Source organism: Grammomys surdaster, unplaced genomic scaffold (genome assembly GCF_004785775.1).
Source record: "Grammomys surdaster isolate TR1022 unplaced genomic scaffold, NIH_TR_1.0 338, whole genome shotgun sequence".
In the NCBI taxonomy this organism is placed as follows: Eukaryota; Metazoa; Chordata; class Mammalia; order Rodentia; family Muridae; genus Grammomys; species Grammomys surdaster.
The window spans coordinates 3,294,360-3,318,531 of NW_021604757.1; the positions used below are offsets into that span (position 1 = coordinate 3,294,360).

Here is a 24,172-nt window from a genome sequence, read left to right on the forward strand (position 1 = left end):
CCACCGGCCCCGCTGACCATTGGCCCTGCAGCCCACCGGCCCCGCTGACCATTGGCCCCGCTGACCATTGGCCCTGCAGCCCACCGGCCCCGCTGACCACCAGCCCCAGCTTCTTTCATCTCAGAACTTTTCCTTCAGACCTGAGAATGTTCTGGATTCAAACATAGAAAGAAAAGATCAGAACGCTTGGAGAAAAGACATCTGAATTCTGATCTCAGTTTGGCCACTGTGTGGTCTGGGGCAAGCTCACAAACAAGCATCAGTATACTCTGTAAAATAAAGCCATTTACTCTTACTGCCTCCCTCCTGGAGCTGCTCTCAGTAACCAAAGAGACAATGAGAGATTTGTATACAGCAACAAAGATTCAAAAGGTTGATAATGCATAGGTTCAAGGTTATGGGCAGACCAACCATTAAAGGAACTGGGAGTAGAAAGATAACCCCTACCCATCCTTGGATATTACTGTGACATACTGTGTTGACTTTTATTTCCACATTGATCGTATGTGGCATCATCATCATCTTCATCGTTGTTGTCGTCGTCATGCGAATCTTAAAGATAAAGAGAGATTCAGAGACATTAAATTGCTCAGTCAAGATGGTACAGTTGGATGGGGCAAAGTTCAGCCAAGAAGTGCTTTCCTAGCATAGGGTATAGCCCTCCCTGGGTTGTAACCCTAGCACAGAGGTTTGAACCCAGAACCCAAAAGAGAAATGACTGTGATGAGTTGGAATTAACTCAAGCTAACACGTGTGGAACAGAAGAGAGAGACCTTTGTTTGTTTATTTGTTCACAAAAAGAAACATAGTGTCTTCTGTGTTTCCTCTCTAAACCAGCTGCGGATCCCCTTGGGAGATTAAATCAGTATGTATTAAATCATGATGTATTCCTTCAGGGCTGAATCTCTTGTCCCAGGAAGCAAGGCAGGAAAGCTATGACTTTAGATTCAGTAGATCTTGACACCACCTCAGATGGGACTGTTCCCTAGACGAGGCGACCGCCTTATCTTTTTTTTTTTTTTTTGGGGGGGGGTGTCTATTCTGGACTGACCCCTGGGTTGTTAGCGTCTGCTTCTCTCATTGCTCTCCTAGGCCTCTTTTTATTGGCCTCTTCCTTTCTCTGTCCCCCTGAGGGCATCCACACACCAACTCACTGGAAGGCCCAGCACCTGCCTGTCTTCACCCTTGGAGTCCTACCGGCTTGGCTCAGTCCTGGGGCTAGTGGGGAGAGCTTGGCGCCTTCCCAGAGGCAGGGGAGGAGGGAGGCTGGGAACACAGGCTGGGGCTTGGTGTCGCAATTCCGGGCCGTGCCGGGACCTTTGCTCCGCGAGGTGTCTATGGGAGGAGGGGGGAGGGAACGCTGACTCTGGAGGCTGCTGGGATTAGGGTGGGGGTGACTGAGAAGCAGTCCTTCTGTAAGAGCAAAGAGCCTCCAGGGTGAGGAGAGGAAGGAGAGAGATGGAACTAGGCCCGTCTGCAGGGAAACGCGACAGTCTTGGTAGAGGGTAGGGGACAGGGTGGCGCCGGCTTAGAGGGTGGCCGGCTGGGGAGGAGTTAGTCTGGTGGGGAAGCTACCTCGTGGGCGGGGGCCTAATGAGGCTAAGGGCCTTGGGTCGCCAGTAGGAAGGACCCCTTGGCAGTCCCTCCCCTCGGCCTTTTCCTACATTACTGCTTCTCTCTGCTGGCCCCTGTGCGCTCAGCTCTAGTCACTGGCTGCCGGCTGTGGTCTCGAGGCCCGGGTACTGCAACACCGTCTTCTCCCAGCAAGGGGGCTCCAGAGACTACGCAGCCAGGAAGTCTGGTGGCCTGGGGATTCGGCGGGTCTGCTCAGTGGCTTGGGGGCTCTACCCTTGCATCTGGGTGGGGAGGGATGTGATGGGAGGATATTCTAGAAATGAGGCGTAATGCTAACGGAAGATCTGGGCAGAGATAGTGTTTTACTAGGTCTCTGAAGAACTGGAGGGGTTCTGGGACAGGAGGCCCTGTACTGGCGAGATTCTTGAGACTTTATTCTCTAGAACTTTATGCTAAGATTTGAGAATCGACAGGGAAAAAGATTACAATAAACAGACTCATAGAGTGAACTTGGATTCAGTCTTGTGGTCCTGCCAACTTTGGCTCTCCCTAATGTCAGAGCAGAGGGAAGGACCCTCCACATAGCCTGGAGGCGGGTGCCGAAAAGGAGAGAACAAAGCTGAGAAGGCAAACAAGTCACGATTCTACTCTTGGCTCTACCACCTCCACTGTGTGTCTATGAACAGTTTCCTTAATCTCTTTGAACCTTAGTTTGCTTATCTTTAAAATGAATTTAACAATAGTCCTGACAGGGTGGGTTGTAGAGTTCAATTGCCGAACATTTGCCTAGCCTGCCTGAAGAAATCCTGGGTTCAATCTCCAGAACTGGGGGAAAAAATTGTGTGTGTGTGTGTGTGTGTGTGTGTGTGTGTGTGTGTATATATATATATATATATATATATATATATATATATGAGAGAGAGAGAGAGACTGACTCCTGACTTCAACCGGGTCATGGTGGTGCATACGTTTAATCCTAGCTTTTGGGAGGCAGAGGCAGGTGGATCTCTGAGTTTGAGGTTAGCTCAGTTTACACAGAAAAGGACTGCACAGAGAAACCCTGTCTCGAAAAATAAAACAAAGCAAGCAAACAAACAAACAAACCGGGACTTCATAGGGATATAACAAAGAAGGCTTCACAGGCTAGTCCATGTTAAGTAAATGTCAGCTGATGGTGTGAGGACAAAAAAAAAAAAGGTGGCACAGAAGAAGGGAGCCCAAGCCTAGTTCTGGAAAAGTGTAACCTGGCTCGTTCCTGCAGGACAGTGTCTTGGTAATGTCCAGGGCTCCAGGAAGAGATGTCCTTGTGGCTGGAGGCCCCAATGCCTGATGTTTCTCCTGGTAAGCTGCTTTATTCAGACCTTCTCCCTTGAGCCCAGGCCTCTGACACCTCTCCTACCTCAGGAATCAGCCCCCTCGCCTACCTGCATCTAGCACCTCTTAGGAGCACAGTCAGATCTGTTCTTAGTGTTGCTCAAAACCTTTTCCCTGGTTCTCGTGCTTGGTCAGTGAAGTCCTCAGTCTGGATTTGCTTTTCTGGGAAAGCTGACATGTCTCATTCTTAGACAGCTCTGGCTTTGAGAGTTCTGTCTGATCTATGAAATGGATGGCCTCCATCATCCCCTAGGGGACAAAGGTTAACACTTTCATTTACGATCCTGATGTACTATAGTTGGGCAGTGGTGGTACATGTCTTTAATCCCAGCACTCAAGATACAGAGGCAGGTGGATCTCTGTGAGTTCAAGGTCAGCCTGGACTACAAAGAGAAACATTATCTGGTAGTTGTGGTGGGGGTCTTGATATGCAAAGGATCACAACTGACACCACAGAGTACTGGAATCTGAAATCATGAGCTGGGGCTTAGCTGCCTTCTTTTTTGTTTGTTCTTTGTTTGCTTTGAGACAGGGTTTTTCTGTGTAGCCCTGGCTGTCCTAGAACTTACTCTGTAGACCAGGCTGGCCTCAAACAAGAGATCCACCTGCCTCTGCCTCTCAAGTACTAGGGTTAAAGGTGTGCACCACCATGCCTGGCTAGCTTGCCTGCCTTCTAATGGTAGAGTTGAGTTTGTAATTTCCCAGCTGGGACACTTGGAGATGGAATCTGGATAGGACCTGAACTCATCCCCTGTGCTTCTCTTGGGCTCAGACTCTGCAACGGAGTTGTGGAAGACAGAACCTCAGGATGCAAGAGACCAGGGAGGCAACAGTTGCATCCTCAGGGAGGAAGCCAGGATGCCCCAATCAACTGGGGGTGCTTTAAGGATAGGGTTGGAGTCAGCAGAGCCTACAGCCCTGCTCCCCACGGCAGAGACCCTGCCAGAGCCTACAGGTAAGAATCCCCCACCACCTGGATTTGGAAAAGATAAAGTCTCCCTAGATAGGGGAGGGAAACTCTGGGGCACTTTGCTTTCTAATGTCACAATTAAGTCCAAACGCTCTGGGCCAGGTAGACCTGAATGGCTTTGGTGTGACCTGTGTCCATATCTTAGGTGTTTCTGAGCCTCAGTCTCCCTGCTTGTGAATTGAAATGAATCCTTATGATCGTCTTAAGGATCGATGCTTATAAAGAGCTCATGTAGAACTTAGAACATAATAGTCCTTGGAAATGGACAGCAATTGTTATAATAGATGCCAGGCCTGTAGTCTGTCTTAGTAATTCCAGCTACTCTGGAGGCTGAGACAAGATCACTTGAGCCCAGGAGTTCAAAGGCTATGTATTGTGAGTCAGAGGGAGGAAGGGAGGGAGGGAGGGAGGGAGGGAGGGAGGGAGGGAGGGAGGGAGGGAGGGAGAGAGAGAGAGAGAGAGAGAGGATGAGAGACAATGTCATTTAGTGAAGGGACGGAAATCACTCCTAGCTAGGAGTGATCAAGGAAGGAAAAACATTAAACTTTGTGTCTCTATCCAGAGCTTCGTCCACAAAAGCGGAAAAAGGGGCCAGCCCCTAAAATGCTGGGGAATGAGTTGTGCAGTGTATGCGGGGACAAGGCCTCTGGCTTCCATTACAATGTGCTGAGCTGCGAGGGCTGCAAGGGATTCTTCCGTCGCAGTGTCATCAAGGGAGCACGCTACGTTTGCCACAGTGGCGGCCACTGCCCCATGGACACCTACATGCGGCGGAAATGCCAGGAGTGCCGACTTCGCAAATGCCGCCAAGCAGGCATGAGGGAGGAGTGTAAGTGTCCAGGGCAGGAACTGGGAAGAGCTGACAGGGAGGAAATATTGGTGCCCTGCTGTGAAGGCAGACAGATGCTTACCCTTGCAGGGATCTCCTGAGTGTGGATGAAAACTTCCTTATCTGGGCAGAGTGGCACATGCTTTTAGTCCAAACATTCAGGAGGCAGAGGTAGATCTCTGTGAGTTCAAGGCCAGCCTGGTCTACATAGTGAGTTCCAGGACAGCCAAGAGCTACATAGTGAGACCCTGTATTGTAAATAAATAAATAAGTAAATAAATAAATAAATACATAAATCCTCCTTGCTGTTATACACATTTTGTTTCTGGAGCATCAACCCACCCTTGGCTCACTCTCACCTCACATCTGGCCCCGTCTTTAGGTGTCCTGTCAGAAGAACAGATCCGCTTGAAGAAACTGAAGCGGCAAGAAGAGGAGCAGGCTCAAGCCACATCAGTGTCCCCAAGGGTTTCCTCACCTCCCCAAGTCCTGCCACAGCTCAGCCCAGAGCAACTAGGCATGATCGAGAAGTTGGTGGCTGCCCAGCAACAGTGTAACAGGCGCTCCTTCTCTGACCGACTCCGAGTCACGGTACTTGACCTGGGGAGAGGTGGCTGTACCTGAAGCACCAGCTAACTTCTTGACTCACAGCAGTTTACCTTTTTCTTCCTTGTCCACCCTGGGTAGCCTTGGCCCATTGCACCCGACCCTCAGAGCCGGGAAGCCCGCCAACAGCGCTTTGCCCACTTTACCGAGCTGGCCATCGTGTCTGTGCAGGAGATTGTTGACTTTGCCAAACAGCTCCCTGGCTTCCTACAGCTCAGCAGGGAGGACCAGATCGCCTTGCTGAAGACCTCTGCGATCGAGGTGGCTGGAAAGGGAATGGGGTGAAGGGAGAGACAGAGTAGGATTATCTGTAGGGGACCTCCAGATATCCAGCTTGGAGAGTCCAAGCCACTGGGAAAGGGAATCAACCTCCTCTCAAGGGCCGAGTACCAAGACCAGTCCCTTCGTCCCAGTCTGAAAGATGCTGCTTGTGTGCAGGTGATGCTTCTGGAGACGTCACGGAGGTACAACCCTGGGAGTGAGAGTATCACCTTCCTCAAGGATTTCAGTTACAACCGGGAAGACTTTGCCAAAGCAGGTGAGATCTGACATAGCCAGGGGACTGGCATTTTCCACCATGGGGCCCATCATTAGAGAGCCATGGGCCTGAGGTTTGGGTGCTTATACAGTGAAGATGCCACTTGTTTTTCCAAGAGAGGAGTTTGGAATGTTGATCAGCCACTTCAACCGATCCAAACAGACCCCTCTCCACTGAAGCATCTGAGGAGTCGATGCTGCAAGCATCTTCTTGGTGGAAACTGAGCAAGGCAGAGCAGTGGCCTTCATTTTTGCTTTAGAGAGGATGTACTACTTTGCACTGAGCTTGTGCTCAACATTCAAAAATACTGTGTAGCGGGGCTGATGAGATGGCTCAACGGTTAAGAGCACTGGCTGCTCTTCCAGGGGTCATGAGTTCAATTCCCAGCAACCACATGGTGGCTTACAGCCATCCTATAGGGGGATCTGATGCCCTCTTCAGGCAGGCATATATATGTGTAGCAGTGCACTCATACATTAAATAAATATTACACACACACACACACACACACACACACACACACACACACACACTGTGTAGCTAGGGAAAAAAATTGAAAACCATTCTTCTATCAGGCCTTTTAACATACAAAAGGCAAGCAACTTTACTCAGATAATGGTCTTTAAGGACATGCAGGCTCACTTGACCCTTACCCTTAATCTCTTCCTGTCCCTTTTCCTGATGAGCTGTAGAACTAGAGTTGATGCATGACAAACATGCAGACCAGGAGAGCTGGTGTTTCCTCTAAGAATTAGTTCACACTGGTGCTGAGGTCTGATGCTTGCTCAGGGCCAAGCAGCAGAGCTCCTCTCAGATAGCTGTTAGACATGTTTATGAGGCTGGAGCTGGGAAAGTGTGGAAGTCTGTGGGAGACTGAGGAGTTTGGCAGCTGGGAGAGCAGGCTGGGAAATGTCACAAATGTTGTGACTCTGTTCTTAGTGCTGACAGGATCCTGTGTTCCAGGGCAGAGTTCAGAAAGCTTTCACAGGTGTTTAGTGACTCAGACCAAACCATGAGCCTCTTGTCCCAGGATGGGCTTTCTAGGAAAGGCTTTCCTTATTGAAGGGAAGGGGCAAGGCTCAGTCAGACCCTCTTGTGTTTCTTTGTTTTTCTGAATGTCTAGGTACCGGGTGGGCTATGCCATGGCTCTGTCCAGCCTTAAAACCCAGCCCTGTCCCCCTCCTCTGCCAAGCACCTTTCTCTCTCTCAAAAAAAAAAAAAAAATAGCTGCTATCTTAGACTCTTTCAACCCTTACTTCTGTCGGAACATCCTCTTCTTAGACCCTTCCTGTTTCTTCAGCATTTGTGGACTTTGTTATCTGAATCTGTACCTATTTATAAGATGTCTTTATTTAAGCAATCTTGATTTCATCATGGTTTTGTTTTTTTCTTTTTTTGTTTTTTTTGTTTCTTTGTTTTTCTTTTTGGTTTTTTTCGAGACAGGGTTTCTCTGTGTAGCCCTGGCTATCCTGGAACTCACTCTGTAGACCAGGCTGGCCTCGAACTCAGAAATCCGCCTGCCTCTGCCTCCCAAGTGCTGGGATTAAAGGCGTGCGCCACCACTGCCCGGCTCATCACATTTTCATTTCTCACTTTATCAGTGTCTTCTTGGGGGAAAAGGAACAGAAGGGTCTTTTTATTTTTTCTTCTCTTTTTAATCATCTTTTCTTTTTTAAAGGTTTGTCTATCTTGTTTCTCTCTCTCTCTCTCTCTCTCTCTCTCTCTCTCTCTCTCTCTCTCATTTTTGTGTTCTGCTGTTCTTTCCCTGGGGGCTCTGGTTTGTCAAATCAATCTCCTCCCGTTGCACAACCACTACCATGTATTGCTCACAATGGCTGACTTATGACGGACCTATCTCATTTGAGGGGTTCTTCCAGCAAGCATTAACAGACCCTTCCGAAGCACAGCTCAATTCTAGAACCTTCTCTCTTTATTTTGTATGAAGAGACTTTTAAGGCATATTTTGGAGCTTAAATTTTCATCAAGAAATGCTCTAGAAAAACAAAGCTTGCCTATTGAATAGATAAACACACAACGCTTGGTACATATCAGGGTGAAGCTACAGGAAGTGACTCATCAAGAAACCTCGAATGGAAAAGTATAGCAGATGGTTGCTAAAAGAAATCTGAGAAAGTCTGGAAAGCAGTGTGGGGTGGAGAGGCCGACAGTGAGAACAGAAGTGTGCACAGGTCCAGGCTGCAGCTCAGGCTGTTGCATGCTCATTGTCTTCTCTGCAGGAAGAATGGTCTATTAATGTTGGGGTTTGTTCTTATTGTTTTAAATTGGGAGACACATATGAGGATCAGTGGTTCAAGTCCATGGGCTGGGGCAGTGGCACACACCTGGAACCCAATGTCAGGGAGCAGGCAGAGACAGAAGCATCTCTGGGGCTCACTGGCCAGCCAATTTAGATGAAATGACTTGCTCCAAGATTAGTGTGAGATGTCTCTCAGAAAGCTAAGATGGAAAGCAATAGAGAAAGATACCTGCTGTTGGCTACTGGCCTCCACATGAGCATGCATAGGCAAGTGCACCCCTCCCCACATACTTGTGTACACACATACAAGTTCAAGGCCATCCTTGGCTACATATGGAGTATGAGGCTAGTCTGGGATTATATAATATATTGTCACAAAACCAAACCAAACCAAACCAAACCAAAAACAACCACCCTAAACCCAAAAACAGAAATCAAGAGAGAAGCCAGGCATGGTGGCACACACTTTTAATCTCAGCATTTAGAAGGCAGATACAGGCAGATTTCTTGAGTTTTAGGCCAGCTAGGTTTACATAGTGAGTTCCAGGACAGCCAAGGACTATGTCACACACACACACACACACACACACACACACACACACACACACACACATCAACTGAAGTGAATATAGTATAGTTGGTAGAGTGTTTGTCTAAGTTATATGAGGGCCTGGATTCAGCTCTCAGTACTGCCTGGTTGTGGTAGTGGATACCCATAATACTCAACAAGGTAGAGAGGCATGAGAACCAGAAGTCCAAGGTCATCCTCAGCTACATAGTGAATTTGAGGCTAGCCTGGGCTTCTTGAGACCTTATCACAAAGATGTCGTCTTTTTAAAAATTTAATGAACACATAGTAGATATCACATACACTATTTACTAGTCTAAAAAGTTTATGAGGTAGATATTACTATCTCTGTATTATGGATGGAAACTCTAGGACCCAGGCAGGTTAAATATTTCACCTCAAGTCACCCAGCTTAGTCAATGGTAGATTCAAGGGAGTCAAATCCTGGCAGTCTTGAACCTCAGTCCACACCCTTAGCCACATTGTTTCTCTCCAGGATGTGATAATGTGATATATCAGCTGTAACTCCAGTATTCAGATAAGCCAAGAAGGGTTTCTCTCTCTCTTTTTCTCCTCCTCCTCCTCCTCCTCCTGCTCCTCCTCCTCCTCCTCCTCCTCCTCCTCCTCTTCCTCCTCTTTTTCCTTCTTCTCTTTTGTTTTTGTTTTTTGACTCAGGGTTTCTCTGTGTTCTAGAATCCACTACATAGACCAGGCTGGCCTTGAATGTGCAGAGATCTGCCTGCCTTTGCCTCCTAAGTGCTGGGACTAAAGGTGAGCACCTCCCTACCTGGTCTCTCTATATAGGGTTTCTCTATAAGCAAAAGTCAAAGATACCTGTATTTTTACAAATGTGGGCACCATTGAGAATCCTAATAATATAATTGTTATTTAATTCAACACATTTTGTTTTTTTCAAGACAGGGTTTGGCTATCCTGTAACTCCATCTGTAGACCAAGTTGGTCTCAAACTCAGAGTTCCACCTGCCTCTGCCTCCCAGTGCTGGGATTAAAGGCATGAGTCTCCACCACCTTGCCTAATTCAACAGTTTTTGTGTCAGACATTGTGCTAAACCTTGTGCATACTTTATCATATGACCATCTGCATAATGTTTCCCATCCTCATGACAAAATACTTGCAAGCAAAGGCAACTTAAAGAAGGAGGACAATGTTGGCTCCTGGTTTGAGGGTCGAGTCTGCCATGGGGTAAGGGGCAACAGCAGATGGAAGTGGTCGTTCGGGATCCACAGTCAGCCAAGCAGGGGCTGGAGAGTGCTAGTGCTCAGTCCCTCACAGACCTGCCTAGAGCTTTGTCTGCTAAGTGAGTTTAGACTCTGTCAGGTTGACAGTCAAGTCACCATCACACCATCACAATAAATATTTGTGTTTGTTTTTAGTCTGGTTCTTGTTTTGTTTTGAGATGGGATCTTGCTATGTAGCTTAAACTGGCTTGAAACTTGGAATCCTTCTGCCTCAGCCTTTCAATTACATTCATGTGCCACCATGCCCTTAGAGGTTGTTTAGTTAGATAAATTCAACCATGATTCAAATTTCACAGAGGAGGTGTAGAGAAGTTTAAAACTTTGTTCTCTCTCTCTCTCTCAAGATTTATTTATTTATTTATTTATTTATTTAATGTATATGAGTGCTCTATCTGCATGTATGCCTGCATGCCAGAAGAGGGCATCAGACCCCAGTACAGATAAAAGTTGTGAGCCACCATGTAGTTGCTGGGAAATGAACTCAGGACCTCTGGAAGAGCAGGCAGTGCTCTTAACCTCTGAGCCATCTCTCCAGTCCTAGAGCTTGTTCTGACATGGCAGAAACCAGGAGATCTGTTAGAGACTTCCTAGCAGTTTCCCGAGTTGAGTTAGAGGGTGTTCTTCCTACTCCTGCCACAACCTCAGCCTTCTTTCTTCTTCCCCAGGGCTGCAGGTGGAATTCATCAACCCCATCTTTGAGTTCTCTAGAGCCATGAATGAACTGCAACTCAATGATGCTGAATTTGCTTTGCTCATTGCCATCAGCATCTTCTCTGCAGGTATGGAGGAAGGGCAAGAGGGAAACTGAGTAAGAGACTTTCACCCAGGAGGAATATAGTCCCTACAGTGGATGAGAGAGGTTGGGTGGCACATGTCCCTATTTGGGAGTTGTGATTTGGGTTTTGGAACCAAGACTTTGGCCAGACCTGCTCCTCAATTCTGTTGGTGACCTATAGACCGGCCCAACGTGCAGGACCAGCTCCAAGTAGAGAGGCTGCAACACACATATGTGGAGGCCCTGCATGCCTATGTCTCCATCAACCACCCCCACGTGAGTCTCCCTCGGTGTCTTTTTCTTCTGCTCTTCAAGACCCATTTTCTGATACTCACTTTCTTTCAAGAATTCTGCTTCATCCTAGCATGATAATTCCTGCACCTCTAACAATCTCCCTGCCCTGTCTCACCTTTTCTGGGGAAGAGCAACAACTAGACTTCCCCCACACCACCAGGACCGACTGATGTTCCCACGGATGCTAATGAAGTTGGTGAGCCTCCGGACTTTGAGCAGCGTCCACTCAGAGCAAGTGTTTGCACTTCGCCTGCAGGACAAAAAGCTTCCCCCTCTGCTGTCTGAGATCTGGGATGTCCACGAGTGACTGTTTCTCCATGTCCTTTGTGTTGGCCGCACGGCTGAGGCGTACTGACTGCTTCCTAGAGGTGGAGCAGACTGAGAAGGGCAAACATTCCTGGGAGCTGGGTGAAAGAGATCCTTGCATGGCATTAAGGGAAAGTCAAAGGGTTGGGTGTTTTGTGGCTGCTGGGCAGTTGGGGACCTACTAATGTTGTATGCCATCTGAAGACCTTGTCGACCCAACCCAATAAACTAGCCAGGAGGGCCACTTTGTGCAGGGTTCTTCAGGGCCCTGCCCATCCTGCCTCTACCACTTCCTGTTTTTCCTCATGGTGCCCCAAAGAAATTCTCCACTATCACTCTGTGGTTTGGCTGTAAGTGCCTCTGGGCAGCTTCACCAATAGATCTGACACTTGAAACAGGAAGGCCAAGAGGAATATAGAACTAGGGAAGCAAATTTCTGGATCGAGAGTGGGGGTGCTGCCATGTCAGAGGAAGCGTGCGTCTGTTAGATCTGCCTCCAGACCCAGAGGAGAAGGGCAAATCACAAGCGACAGCTTTTGTTCACTAGGCCTGCGGCTTAGGTGCTCCTTCCCCTTTAATGATCCAGGTAGGAGCAGGTGCTCTTTCTGTGGGGGGAGGAGTTGGATCTTCAGCAATAACTCAGCAGTACACTTCGCGCGTGTGTATAAAGTGTCTTACTTTTTCCATTGGCATCTGAAAAAGAGTACAGATTTAAAGACCCAGGGCCCGGTACTTCCCTTTGGGCTCTGGGCCCTGTGGGACTTGAAGAAAAGTCCCCGTAGGCCAGTGAAGGATGACAAATGTTTGAGTTGTCAAAAGGACTGGACTCCATTTCCCAGAGGGCATCGCGGCACCGTTCTCGTTTCCCCTACCTTGGTGTAGGTAACACCCTGGCAGCGCCGGCCTGAAGTGCCCCCCGCCATCCCGATTGGTAGGTTCCACCGACAGGCTTGCAAGCCTTCCAGCCCGGGCAGCTGGGCACATCCAAACAGCGTGCAGGGGGAGCCAGATGAGGTTTGGCTAAACTGTCAGAAAGTCTTAGGGGCAGTTTATCTTGCGAAGTACTTTCAAATTGATCATTATTTCCTCAAGAAGGACTCTATAACCAAGTCGAATTAAAAGCTGTTTGAGCAACCAAAACAAAATGTATTCCTTTGGGTCCTCCCCTTGACACCTACCTGCACTGGGCTGGCCCAGTGCTTTCCCATCGCGTTCCCACTCCCACAACGATAGGTGTGTGCGTAGCCGCCTTCCTCTCTGGGCTCTGCTTGGTGCAGCCGCGGCCCCCAGGCGGCGAATGGTACGGCCCCAGCCCCCTCAGCCTCCCCCTCCCGCATCAGGTCTGAGTGGTACGCGCCCCCCGGTGCAGACGCGGAACTGGCGCCCGCTCGCAGCGGCGCCCGGCTAGGAAGCGACGAGCGCTCCGCGGTCGGGAGACGTCGGGCGGGCCTGGCAGGTTCCTCCGAGAGTAGGTAGGGGAGCGCGCGCGGCCCGGGGCGCCCTGTGTGGATCTTTGAGGGCAAAGTGGCGCCTGAGAGGAAAAGCGGCTCCAGGAAGAAAGGGTCTCTGAGGCGGCCCTGAAGGAGCGAGCGCGAGGGGGCGTGGAGCCTGCTGAGAAAGTGAGGCGGGGGTCGAGGCGGGGCACCCGCTCCGGGGAAGGGCTGCGGGCCCGCGGTGCGGGTTCCCGGGTGGGGGCGAGGAGCTGTCCAGCAGGTGAGGGGGCGGCCAGAGCTGTCCAGCCCCGGGCCCGAGGAAGGCACCAGCGCCTGGCGCGTGTGCGCGTGCGTGCGCACGCCTTATTTTTGATTAGGGTTTGGAGAACCACGTTTGGTTCTCTAAAATATACATATATATTTACATTTCATTCCTCAGTATTGGCTTGCTGAAGACTAGGCACACCATTTAATTATTTGCTGCAACTACTCCCCTTTCCATCCTCCCGCAGCTCAATTCTTCCTCGTGCTTGCTCCTCTTTTCTCAGTCCTAACCATAGCTGGCTTCGTTGCCCCAGTTCCCCCCGCCCCCCATGCTGGACCAGTCTGCTGATGAGCTTGCAAGGTCACTGCCTGGGGAGGAGGAGGAAGGAGAGGAAGCCTCCCGTTGTGCTCACGTCAGCAAAGATGTCATACCGTCCTTGGGTTAAGTTCTTGTGGTTTTTACTATGAGATCCTGCCCCAAATGAGGGACGAATCCACAGGGTTGGTAGCATGGCCATTGTAGGCTGAAAAGGCAGAGATTACCTAAAAGTCTGTGGTGAGTGATGGTGTAGGACTATAGCAGAAAGGTGTGCGTTTAGAGATTTGGACTACAGCAAGACAAGAGCTAGGGGCTTTACATTAGTAAATAAGATTGAGGCAAGCAAGAGGCAGAGTCTGGGCTGGTTGGTTATGAAGACTGAGTGAGTTATAGGTGGTATAAAAGGATTTAGAGTCTAGGGAAGCAGAGAAAGGCAGTGTGGCTTATCTTTGTCGCCTGAGTGTCTAAAGTCAGTGGCTATTGATGGGATAAGAATTGAGGCCAAAAATAATCCTACCACTGCTAGCTAGGATAGTCCCAAGGTCTTGGGTTCTTGCAGCTCTGAAAGGAGAACTGTAGAGTATGGCAATTGACTTGAATTTGGAGAGGGCTTTCATCTCACCAACACCAGAGAGGCCCCCATAACTAATTTACTAGTAAGAGAAAGCTTCAGCACCCTCCCCCCTTTTTTGTTGTTGTTGAGATTTTAGCCAGAAGATGCTTCTGGTTTTCAGTGTAAACCTGCATTTAAAGACCCAGCCTCTGGTTCTACAAATTCTGTTTTATGGTTAGGTGCTGTAACACAGAGCTGAATCTAGCTTGCTTATAGGTAGATATGTCTGTATAGAACACAGTATGGCTTTTGCCTATGTCCCATTTCATAGCTTCATTTCTCTTAGGAGGAAGGGAGCTCAGCTCTCTAAGGGTGTTCCACTTTTGCAATATGTTCACGCAATATGTTCATGTAGTTGGGAGAACCAGAGGATTGTTGAGGTTTATTAAGAGTGGTGAACCCCAGAAATGACTGAATGTGTGGCATGTTCAGGAACTTGGTGGTGAAGAGCTATTTCTATTAAAAGCTGAATGTGAGATTTACAATAAAAATTAAACACAGACAGAAGTGAAGATAACCTGAGTCTCAGTAGGTGCTGTCAATGGACTTGGTGTCTCCAGAGTAGGGAGAATGAGATGCTGTGGGCCATGGCTGAGCTTGGAGTAGCAGCTGCTAGCACTGTTCGGTCACCAAGCAGGGGAGGGGCTATGGCTCTGCTATTAATAGTTCTGGGAGCCAGAGTCGCTATGGAGACAAAACTGAATCCTATTACCTATGGGTCCTCTATTGGGAGCAAGGGGAAAGAGGGAACAGTGTTTTGAGGATACCAGAGGTATTGTAAATAGGTCTTGTTTGTGGGTTGAAGAGGGAAAAAAAAAGAACTAACTATCTAGATCAAGTTGTGCCCTCAACACAGGCAATATCTATGTCTGTAGAATGGGAGCGTGCAAGGCAAATGAAGTGCGTGCGTGTGTGCATGCGTGTGTGTGTGTACAGTGGACAAAGTCTCAGTGAGGCCATAGAAGCAAAATCTTGGAACACTGAAAATGCCCTATACAGGAGTGAAACATAATAATATAATATAATATAATATAATATAATATAATATAATATGAAATATAGACTCTTTTAAAAATATAGTTGTTTCTTTTTTTTTTTAGTTGTTTCTTTTACACACGTGTGTGCCTGAGCATGTGTATGTGCACTCCGTCAGTTTAGCACTGAGAAGAGCCACAGTTTACCTGGAACTAGCATTACAGGCAGCAGTGAGCCACCCAGTGCTAGTACTTAGAGCTGAACCTAGGTCTTCTGGAAGAGCCATGAATGCTTGTAACTGCTGAGCCATTTCTCTGGCCCCCAGGAAAGAATTGATTTCTAATATGTTTAGAAATTCCTTTAGACACTTCCCCTATATTTGTAGAAACTCTGGTATTTTCAGTCCCTAATTCATAATCCCTGCAACATAGAGAAAGACCAAGCCTCCTGGGAACGTATTGTATTACTGACCCTGATCCCGAGACCAGAATAGACAAGAGCTATGGTTCAGCACCAAGGGCAGAGAAAGTAGCACTAGCTGCTGGCCCCCTCTCTATCTAGTGGGAGAACTGGTTAGAGATGAGACAGTTGAGACATGGACGTTCTTCATGCGTGATCACATGAACTACAGTATCCAGCAGCCGTTGTTACTGTCTGAGTGAAATTAGCTGGAAAGTCTATATGATAGTTACACATCAGGCTGAATGCTGCTCACCGAGACAGAATAATTAGGTTTCCATGCAGACGGAAAAGCACAGATTAGTGCTGTACAAAGAATCTGCTTTTATCTTGATCATCCCTGGAGTAGTTCTGAAAGTGGCTTTTTTTTTTTGTTATAATTGTTCAACCTAGATTAGACTGTCTAGGTCTGTTTTTCAGAAACAGAATCTGAGAAACTAGACTGAAGATGAGCTAGTTAGTAGTCTGAGCCATTATTTCTAAAACTCCTCTTCTCCTTTTTGTGGTGCAAAGGATTGAAACCAGGGCCCCATCCATACTAGAGAAGTCCTTGATCACTAAGCTACACCCTCAACCCTATTCTGTTTGAAATTTGACTCTGGAAGCACATAAACCTAGACAACCACCAGGTAAAGCAAGTGTCAGATTCTATCATGAGTACCAAAGTGGAAGGCTCCTGACCTCTGTCCCTTGCTGAGATGAACCTGAGAAGGATGATTCCCTTAGGCATAGCACTGGATATTTCAGTACTTTTCCCTTCTTGGATTTTCAGATTATATCAAAATTCCTCATTGGAATGCTGGCTCCTTGCTCAGTGCCCTGAAGTTTTTCTGCGATGAACTGACAAATTGGAACCATGGTGCAAAAGAAGTCCTGCCCTCGGTTACTTGACTATTTAGTGATCGTAGGGGCAAGGTAACCAAGAAGACTGATAACTGTTTTGTTCTCTGTGGCAGCCACAATGTTTTGTTATTCCCAGACCTTATTTTCATGTTGCTTTGAATATCTTATTTTTCCTATTGATTTATGTTCTTGTTGTATGTTTTATTCTCTACTTTATGCATGCTGCCTCTCATAAATTAATACACAATAAATTATTTTAACTCATACTTTATGGGTTTTGAGCAAATATATTCTTTAGAGCCAAGTTTTCACAGTTTGTAAAAAGGGGAAAGCACACTGCACTTCTCTGTCTACCTATATTCTTATGGTAATTTTGTAGCTAAGGTACTGATCTTCTCTAGGTGTTAGTAATGATTTTCTTGCTGAAACCTTCAGGATAATGTCTTTGTGACAGTGTGGACTTTGTTTAGTCTGCCTGTTAAAACTCTATCCTAAAGTTCCCTTGAGCTTCATTTGTTGATTGTGGTTCAAGTGTGATAGTGTGTTACCTGCTGTTGGGCTGCTGAGTGTGTCTTTCTTTCTATCCTCCAGGCACCCAAGCAGTGATAGTGTGGCCCAGACTCCCGAACTGCTGCGGAGGTACCCACTAGAGGATCACCCGGAGTTTCCCCTGCCCCCAGATGTGGTGTTCTTCTGCCAGCCAGAGGGATGTCTGAGTGTGCGGCAGAGGCGCATGAGCCTTCGAGACGATACCTCTTTTGTCTTCACCCTAACCGATAAGGACACTGGAGTCACCCGCTATGGCATCTGTGTCAACTTCTATCGTTCCTTCCAAAAGCGAATGCCAAAGGAAAAGGTGGAAGGCGGAGCAGGACCTCGTGCAAAGGAAGGAGCTCCTGCCCCCTGCGCCTCAGAAGAGGCTGCTGCTGAGAGTGGCTCAACCTTGCAGCCTCCTAGTGCCGACTCCACTCCTGACGTAAACCAGTCTCCTCGGGGCAAACGTAGGGCAAAAGCGGGCAGCCGCTCCCGCAACAGCACCCTGACATCCCTGTGTGTGCTTAGCCACTACCCTTTCTTCTCTACCTTCAGAGAGTGTCTGTATACTCTCAAACGTCTGGTAGACTGCTGTAGTGAACGGCTGCTAGGCAAGAAACTGGGCATCCCTCGAGGCGTACAAAGGTACGGTTTGCTGCTTATGCTCGGAAGAAAGGGAAAACATTATAAGATTGATATAATTAGCTTGTGAGAGAAAAATAAATTTCCTCTAGGGCTGGAAAGATGGCTCAGCAGGTAAGAGTACTGACTACTCTTCCAGAGGTCCTGAGTTCAATTCCCAGCAGGTGGCTCACAACCATCTGTAATGGGATCTGGTGCCCTCTTCTAGTGTGTCTGAAGACAGCTACAGTATACTCACATACCTAAAGTAAATCTTAGAAAGAAAGAAAAGAAAAGAAATTTCCTCTTCAGCTCCTTTAGGACAGTTTAAACAATCCAGTACCAGTGTAAACTTGCTGGGCGTTGGACTTCGTACTGTAGCTGTGTTTTGAGAAATACCGAGGAGCTCAATATGGACGTGGTGTTGGATTCCATCACGTATGCCTTCTACACCGTTTTTGTCATCATATATCCCCTCGTGCATCCCTCTGGTCCCATCTGAGCTTAGAGAGCGGGCTTCCCTGCAGTAGTTCTCTCCCCGTTATTATCGAGGTTTTATTGGGCTGCAGTGGTACCAGCCGACGAAGCTTCTGTGTCTGAGTCTTGTTATGTGTTCCTTAGGGACACCATGTGGCGAATCTTTACTGGATCCCTGCTAGTGGAGGAGAAGTCCAGTGCCCTTCTGCATGACCTTCGAGAGATTGAGGCCTGGATCTATCGGTTGCTACGCTCCCCGGTGCCTGTCTCTGGGCAGAAGCGAGTGGACATTGAGGTCCTACCCCAGGAACTCCAGCAGGCCCTGACATTTGCTCTTCCAGATCCATCTCGGTTCACCCTAGTAGACTTCCCTCTTCACCTTCCCTTGGAACTTCTGGGTGTAGATGCTTGTCTTCAGGTGCTAACCTGCATCCTGTTAGAGCACAAGGTGAGAGGGCCAGCTCTGAAGACCTTTCTAGAGAGAGCTGCATACCCTGTTGGGAGCTAGGTCATGAGTCCGTTGAGAACCAGGAAGTGTGTCCTTTTTGTCTTTTTATTTCCAGGAGGTAATGTGATGGCAGGTAGACAGTAAGTATTTGGTATGTGAGTTGAATTACGATATTGATGTCATGTGGAATGCTTAGTTGAGTTCTTTGTTAGACTGAGTTAATTCTCTGGGGATATCAGTTCTCTTTCAGTGTGTAGTCCTAGGACAGGGAGTGGCAGAACTAAAAAGGTAGTGGTTTAAGAGAGGATTACTACAGTGTTTGAGTTGGAAGGTGGCTGACGGGGCGGGGACTGGAGCGGTGGTGATTGCTGAGATAAGCTACAGTTGTAGGCTTGGTGAGCCTGAAATTAAACTGGAGCACTGGGAGATCTTTCCCAGTAAACCTTGTTTCATGTTGCCTAGTGATTTGTGGTGTGCCCGTGGCAGGTGGTGCTACAGTCTCGAGACTACAATGCACTCTCCATGTCTGTGATGGCGTTTGTGGCAATGATCTACCCCCTGGAGTACATGTTCCCTGTCATCCCGCTACTTCCGACCTGCATGGCGTCGGCCGAGCAGGTGAGTCTCACTCACAGTGTCTCCCTGGCTTTTGAGGGAGGCTATTCATCAGTGCGGCTCCTATGTCCCTCAGAACTCACTAGTTTGAAATGTTGGATGGATTTGCACTGATTCTCTAGTGAAACTGTGGTATTTGTAGTTTCTGTTTGTTACAGTTAGTGTTTGTGGACTCCTTGCTATGGTACAGTAGGCATTAATATACCGAAATGTATTGTTTCCTTTCTAAAATCTGAAAAGTTCTAAATTTCGCAATACATCTATCTGATATTTGGAGAAAGGAATTGTCTGAATTTCCTTATCTAGAAAAATTCTGCCGTGATTAAGTGCGCACAGTAGGTCTTGTCTTTGTTTCTTATCCTATCTTATCTCTTCCATAGCTGCTCTTGGCTCCAACCCCATACATCATTGGAGTTCCTGCCAGCTTCTTCCTCTACAAGCTAGATTTCAAAATGCCTGATGACGTGTGGCTAGTGGATCTGGACAGCAATAGAGTGAGACATCCAGCGGGCTCGTGTTCTAAACCCAGTCTGTCATAACCACTCTTCTGGATTACTTCTCTTGTAACACTCATTAAAACAAAGTTTTCTAATGCTGCTTTGACTTTGTTGGGCAGACAGGTTATAGAGTTTAGTCGTGCCAGAGTTAAGAGCTCCTCCTACATGTTCCAAGCCATAAGACTGTTACGTTTGTATATGTCATTATATAAAGTGTAGATAATCAGGTTCTAGTTTTCCTGTAAGTTTCAGGTCGGAAGCTGTTTTCTAGCACACATTTAAAATTATATTAACATAATCTGAGATGTGAGTTTATTAAACCTTTTGTAGAAAGCCCACTATGTGTTCATTATTAAATTTCAAGAAGATACATGACTTAACAGGGAACGGTACTTGCCTCCAACTCTGACAAGCTGAGTTCAACCCGCAGGACCCACATGGTGGGAAGCTGTCCTCTGTCCTCCACACATGTGAAAGTCAGTGTAGGGGCTAGAAAATGGCTCATCAGTTAAGCACACTTGCTGCTCTCGCAGGGGCCTGGGTTCACATCCCAGCACTCCCATCAGGTGGCTCACAGCCCTCTGTATCTCCAGCTCAGGGGATCTGATGCCTCCAGCTTCTAGTATCGGCACTCACGTGCACACTCACATGCAGGTACATACCTACACATAATTAAAAATAAAGTGTAAGTCTTGAAAATAAAGAAAGAAAATATGATCCACAATCCTATTATTTAGAGATAGTTGCCAGTGTTGTTTAGACATTTCTTTAGACATGCAGGTATAGCTTATGTCTGTATAGATATCTCTCGTATTCATAGTGTAACATATGATACTGTTGTGTCTATCAAATCTCCCTATGCATAGTGTTTGCTCTGTGTAACCAGAGCTCCTTGACAGTCCACTCTAAGCTCATGTCTTTTTTTCTTTTCTCTGCTGCAGGTGATTGCCCCCACCAATGCAGAAGTGCTCCCCATCCTGCCGGAACCAGAATCATTAGAGCTGAAAAAACACCTAAAGCAGGTAAGCAAGGAATGAAAGAAAAGAAGGGGAAGAGTCTGCAAGATGGCTCAGCCGGTAACGGTGCCTGCCATCAGCTCTGACAGCTGGGCCCCATAGGCAGAAGAGACCCTTCCACAAGTCGACACACGTGTGCCGTGGCACACAGGTAGACATACTCAACACAGAATAAGCTAAAACGTCACAGCATTTTTTTAAATAAAGGAAGTAACAGATAACTTAAGGTTGCTGCAGGAAGGTAGCTGGTCTAAGAACCCTCACGTGGAATAGGCTTTCTTTGCCTTGAATGGCCTTAAGAAGAGGTATATCTAAGTTTTGTGTAACAGGCTAAATCTTAAAAAGGTTCTTTTTAACTCATTGTCTGCTCTATTACCCTGTAATGTACATGAAGCTATGTGTATGTATACTTCAGGTCACCAGAAATTCCTGCACTCAACTCAAGCTGGTGAGGTAGGCGTGGGGGTGGGTTGTGAGTTTGAGACCAGCCTGGTTGATATCATCTCGACTCAAACATACAAAACTAAAAACACCCTTCACTTTCTGTTTCTTGTCATATCTGCCATTATCTGTCTTTATAGCATTCCCTTAGTCTTATAAAGTAGAAATTACAAGTTTGGACAAATTTGCTTCTTAAATCAATTCCAAAGTCCCTATAGAAACCCTTTCTAAAAATCCCTTTCTTTGAGTAAGCCCTTCCACCCATGTTTTTATTGATTGATTTTTTTTCTTCTGCATGCTTAACAGTTCCTGAAGGTAAAACACGACAAGGCTCTTTTCCCTTCCCTCTTGTATATATTGTGTAGGATCACCAGCTGTGCTTCCAAGGAGTCCCATTTGAAAGCTCTTTAGGAGTCTTCTTTCTGTGTTGTCTGAAGTGCCTAGAAGCTCCTCTAGAATCTAGAGTCTAGATGGTATTGGGCTGAACTAGGATGCTCTGCCTTGGTTCTCAGCTCACTTGCTCCATCCTTGCTGATGTAATATGATACCTTGTTGCAGCAGAGTCTGGTGAGGGTCGCAGGTTCAGAAAGTTCTCTAGCGTCTTCTTTTGCTGTGTTTTTGTTCTTGATGGCTGCTTAAGAATCACTAAAGTAGGGGCTGGAGAGATAACTCAGCAGCCAAGAGCACTGGCTGTTCTCTCAGAGAACCCAGGTTCAACTCCCAGTACTCATACGGCAGCTCATAACTGCCTGTAACTCTAGTTTCAAAGGATCTGACACCTTCACATAAACATACATGCAGGCAAAACATCAATGCACGTGAAATAAAAATAAATCACACACACACACACACACACACACACACACACACACACACACACACAGAAGAATGACTAATGTGGAGCTGGCCTTGGTGGTGCACACCTTTAATCCCAACAGTTAATGGGGCAGAGGCAAGCAGATCTCTGTGAGTTTGAGGCCAGCCTGGTCTACATAGGGAATTCCAGGTCATCCAGTGTTGTATAATGAAACCTTGTTTTGGAGAAAGAGGGTGTGAGGGTGTGAGTGGAAGAGAGAGAGAATTGACTAATATGAAGAGAGAGTGCTGTGTGAATTTGTGCCAGTTTACTACTGTGCAGTCCATGAACCAGCAGCATTAACACTCGGCCTTACTGAAACCACAGAATCACACAGATGTATACTGTGACACCAGCCCAGGTGATTCCTGAGCTCACCCACGTTTAAAAAATGCTGCTGTTTTAGATCAGTAGTTTTCAAAGTGCACCATGGAGTCTCTTATAGGTTAATTTAAATTGGGAACTTGAGATTCTGGTTTTTCTGGTTTTTTGGTTTTGTTTTGATGTTTTGTTTTTGGGGTTTTTTGTTGTTTTGAGACAGGGTCTCACTATGTCGTTCTGGCTGCCTTGGAGAGGCTCTGGGTTTGTTGTTGATTGTGGTGGTTGTTGGTTGTTGTGTTTGTTTGTTGTTGATGGTAGTGGTTGTTGGTTGTTTTGTTTGTTTTTAAGGCAGAGTTTCTCTGTGTAGTCCGGGCTGTCTGGTAACGTGCTCTGTAGACCAGGCTGGCCTTGAACTCAGATTTCCCTGCCTCTGACTCTTCTGTGCTTTGATTAATGGTGTGTGTCACCACTGTCCAGCAATACTCTGGCTTTTTGTTTTTTTTTTTTTTTGGTTGGGGGGTTTGATGTCCTTCTAAGTAGCTCTGTTTTTATAGTTCACCTGTTTATATTTCTATATATTCTTCAATTTGAAAATCACTTCTTGGCTAAAATAAATGGAAACTATTGTCTTGAACTTCAGTTTTATTTAAAAATGCCTTGAGCTTGGTTGACTTAAGATGGACAGCTATATAATGCTGCCTATTATTTGGATTCTCTTTTTTTTTTTCAAATATACAGACTCTAAAATGAATTGGTAGTGATTTTCAAATGAGCATAGTTCTTTGTAGAGAACTTTTGATCAGAGTGACAGGTGAAGGCCTTAAACAGCTCTTTCCTTGGAGCCGAGATGGGCTGGCTGAGACTCTGTCTTATATGAGGACTGTTTGTTGTTCCACAGGCCCTAGCCAGCATGAGTCTCAACACCCAGCCCATTCTTAACCTGGAGAAGTTCCACGAGGGCCAGGAGATCCCGCTTCTCCTGGGAAGACCTTCTAATGACCTTCAGTCCACTCCTTCCACTGAATTCAACCCGCTCATTTATGGCAATGACGTGGATTCAGTCGATGTTGCAACAAGGTAAGACCACGAGTTCTTAAGTTTGTTTCTCTGATCTCTTGGTTTTGGGGGGAGAGCCAGACTTACCTTATATACAAAATGTGTATGATATTTGGTTATACTTCCTACCTTAGCAAAAGCAAGGAGAAGAAATAGCTCATAGTCTTAGCATGAAGAGAAAGGCTGATGGTTCTTTAAGATCTTTCCATGATGGTGGTTGGAACCTGTTAAGTGATGGTGTTGAGAAGTGGCCTAAGACCTAGGATCATGGCTATCCTAATGATACAGGATATGGGTCTTGGATTATCTCACCACCCGCTTCTTTCCCAGAGTGGCCATGGTGCGTTTCTTCAACTCTGCTAACGTGCTGCAGGGCTTTCAGATGCACACACGTACCTTGCGACTCTTCCCTCGGCCTGTGGTAGCTTTCCAGGCTGGCTCGTTTCTGGCCTCACGTCCCCGGCAAACTCCCTTTGCTGAGAAACTCGCCAGGACTCAAGCTGTGGAGTATTTTGGAGAATGGATCCTGAACCCTTCTAACTATGCCTTCCAGCGGATTCACAACAGTGAGTCCTGCTCTCTGCTTGCCCCACATTGCATTTGCCCCTTGACGGCCCTGCCCTTGCTCCTTCCCTCCCTCTTTATTGTGTTAGACTTCCCCTACCTTCTTTTCCCTACTGCTCACTGTTTTTCCTCTTTGGGTAGATACGTTCGATCCAGCCCTGATTGGTGACAAGCCAAAGTGGTACGCTCACCAGCTGCAGCCCATCCATTATCGAGTCTATGACAGCAATTCTCAGCTGGCCACAGCCCTGAGTGTACCACCGGAGCATGATTCTGATTCTGACCCCACTGATGACAGGTGAGCAGTCCCTTCTGCAAGGAGGCAGAAATCTCATAGCAGTTGTAGGTGTGAGTCTTTGAAGCTCTGCATTATATTTTAGCCAGCTTTCTTCTTTAAAAAAAGATTGTGTGTGTGTGTGTTTGTGTGTGTGTGTGTGTGTGTGTGTGTGTGTGTGTGTGTGTGTGTGT

General features: G+C 47.0%; 2 protein-coding genes across 16 annotated transcripts in view; both read left to right on the plus strand.

Annotated features, from left to right (window-relative positions):
• The first annotated feature begins 1,353 nt into the window (after positions 1-1,353).
• Positions 1,354-11,638, plus strand: Nr1h3 (nuclear receptor subfamily 1 group H member 3). Of its 7 annotated transcripts, none has more exons than XM_028778531.1 (10): positions 1,354-1,505; positions 2,837-2,916; positions 3,722-3,904; positions 4,482-4,748; positions 5,131-5,339; positions 5,436-5,615; positions 5,793-5,892; positions 10,643-10,756; positions 10,934-11,028; positions 11,207-11,638. In XM_028778531.1, the coding sequence occupies exons 2-10, from the start codon at positions 2,874-2,876 to the stop codon at positions 11,351-11,353; spliced, it is 1,338 nt and encodes a 445-aa protein (XP_028634364.1). In that variant the 5' UTR covers positions 1,354-1,505; positions 2,837-2,873; the 3' UTR covers positions 11,354-11,638. The 7 variants fall into 7 exon arrangements, with proteins under 7 accessions (XP_028634364.1, XP_028634365.1, XP_028634369.1 ...); XM_028778532.1 differs by having other exon boundaries at positions 1,354-1,437; XM_028778536.1 differs by having other exon boundaries at positions 1,393-1,505; positions 11,303-11,638.
• A 1,074-nt stretch (positions 11,639-12,712) lies between these two features.
• Madd (MAP kinase activating death domain) overlaps positions 12,713-24,172 on the plus strand; it is a 53,837-nt gene continuing 42,377 nt past the window's right edge. For 7 of the 9 annotated variants that reach the window (XM_028778530.1, XM_028778527.1, XM_028778525.1 and 4 more), the window contains exons 1-10: positions 12,713-12,824; positions 16,188-16,330; positions 16,850-17,437; positions 18,035-18,338; positions 18,825-18,956; positions 19,334-19,447; positions 20,392-20,472; positions 22,983-23,161; positions 23,471-23,706; positions 23,846-24,002. In XM_028778530.1, coding sequence (XP_028634363.1) covers positions 16,272-16,330; positions 16,850-17,437; positions 18,035-18,338; positions 18,825-18,956; positions 19,334-19,447; positions 20,392-20,472; positions 22,983-23,161; positions 23,471-23,706; positions 23,846-24,002 — 1,850 coding nt within the window. In that variant the 5' untranslated portion in view covers positions 12,713-12,824; positions 16,188-16,271. Of the gene's footprint in view, positions 12,825-12,892; positions 12,972-16,187; positions 16,331-16,849; positions 17,438-18,034; positions 18,339-18,824; positions 18,957-19,333; positions 19,448-20,391; positions 20,473-22,982; positions 23,162-23,470; positions 23,707-23,845; positions 24,003-24,172 lie in introns of those variants that run through there. The other 2 variants (XM_028778523.1, XM_028778524.1) reach the window with 2 other exon arrangements.

What these genes read in the sequence shown, in the direction of transcription:
- Nr1h3 (XM_028778531.1), top strand. Translation starts at nt 2,874, where the DNA reads ATGTCCTTGTGGCTGGAGGCCCCAATGCCTGATGTTTCTCCTG. An exon ending in AATGCCTGATGTTTCTCCTG is followed by an intron (nt 2,917 to 3,721) that starts GTAAGCTGCTTT and finishes TCTTGGGCTCAG; the next exon opens with ACTCTGCAACGGAGTTGTGG. An exon ending in CATCAGCATCTTCTCTGCAG is followed by an intron (nt 10,757 to 10,933) that starts GTATGGAGGAAG and finishes GGTGACCTATAG; the next exon opens with ACCGGCCCAACGTGCAGGAC.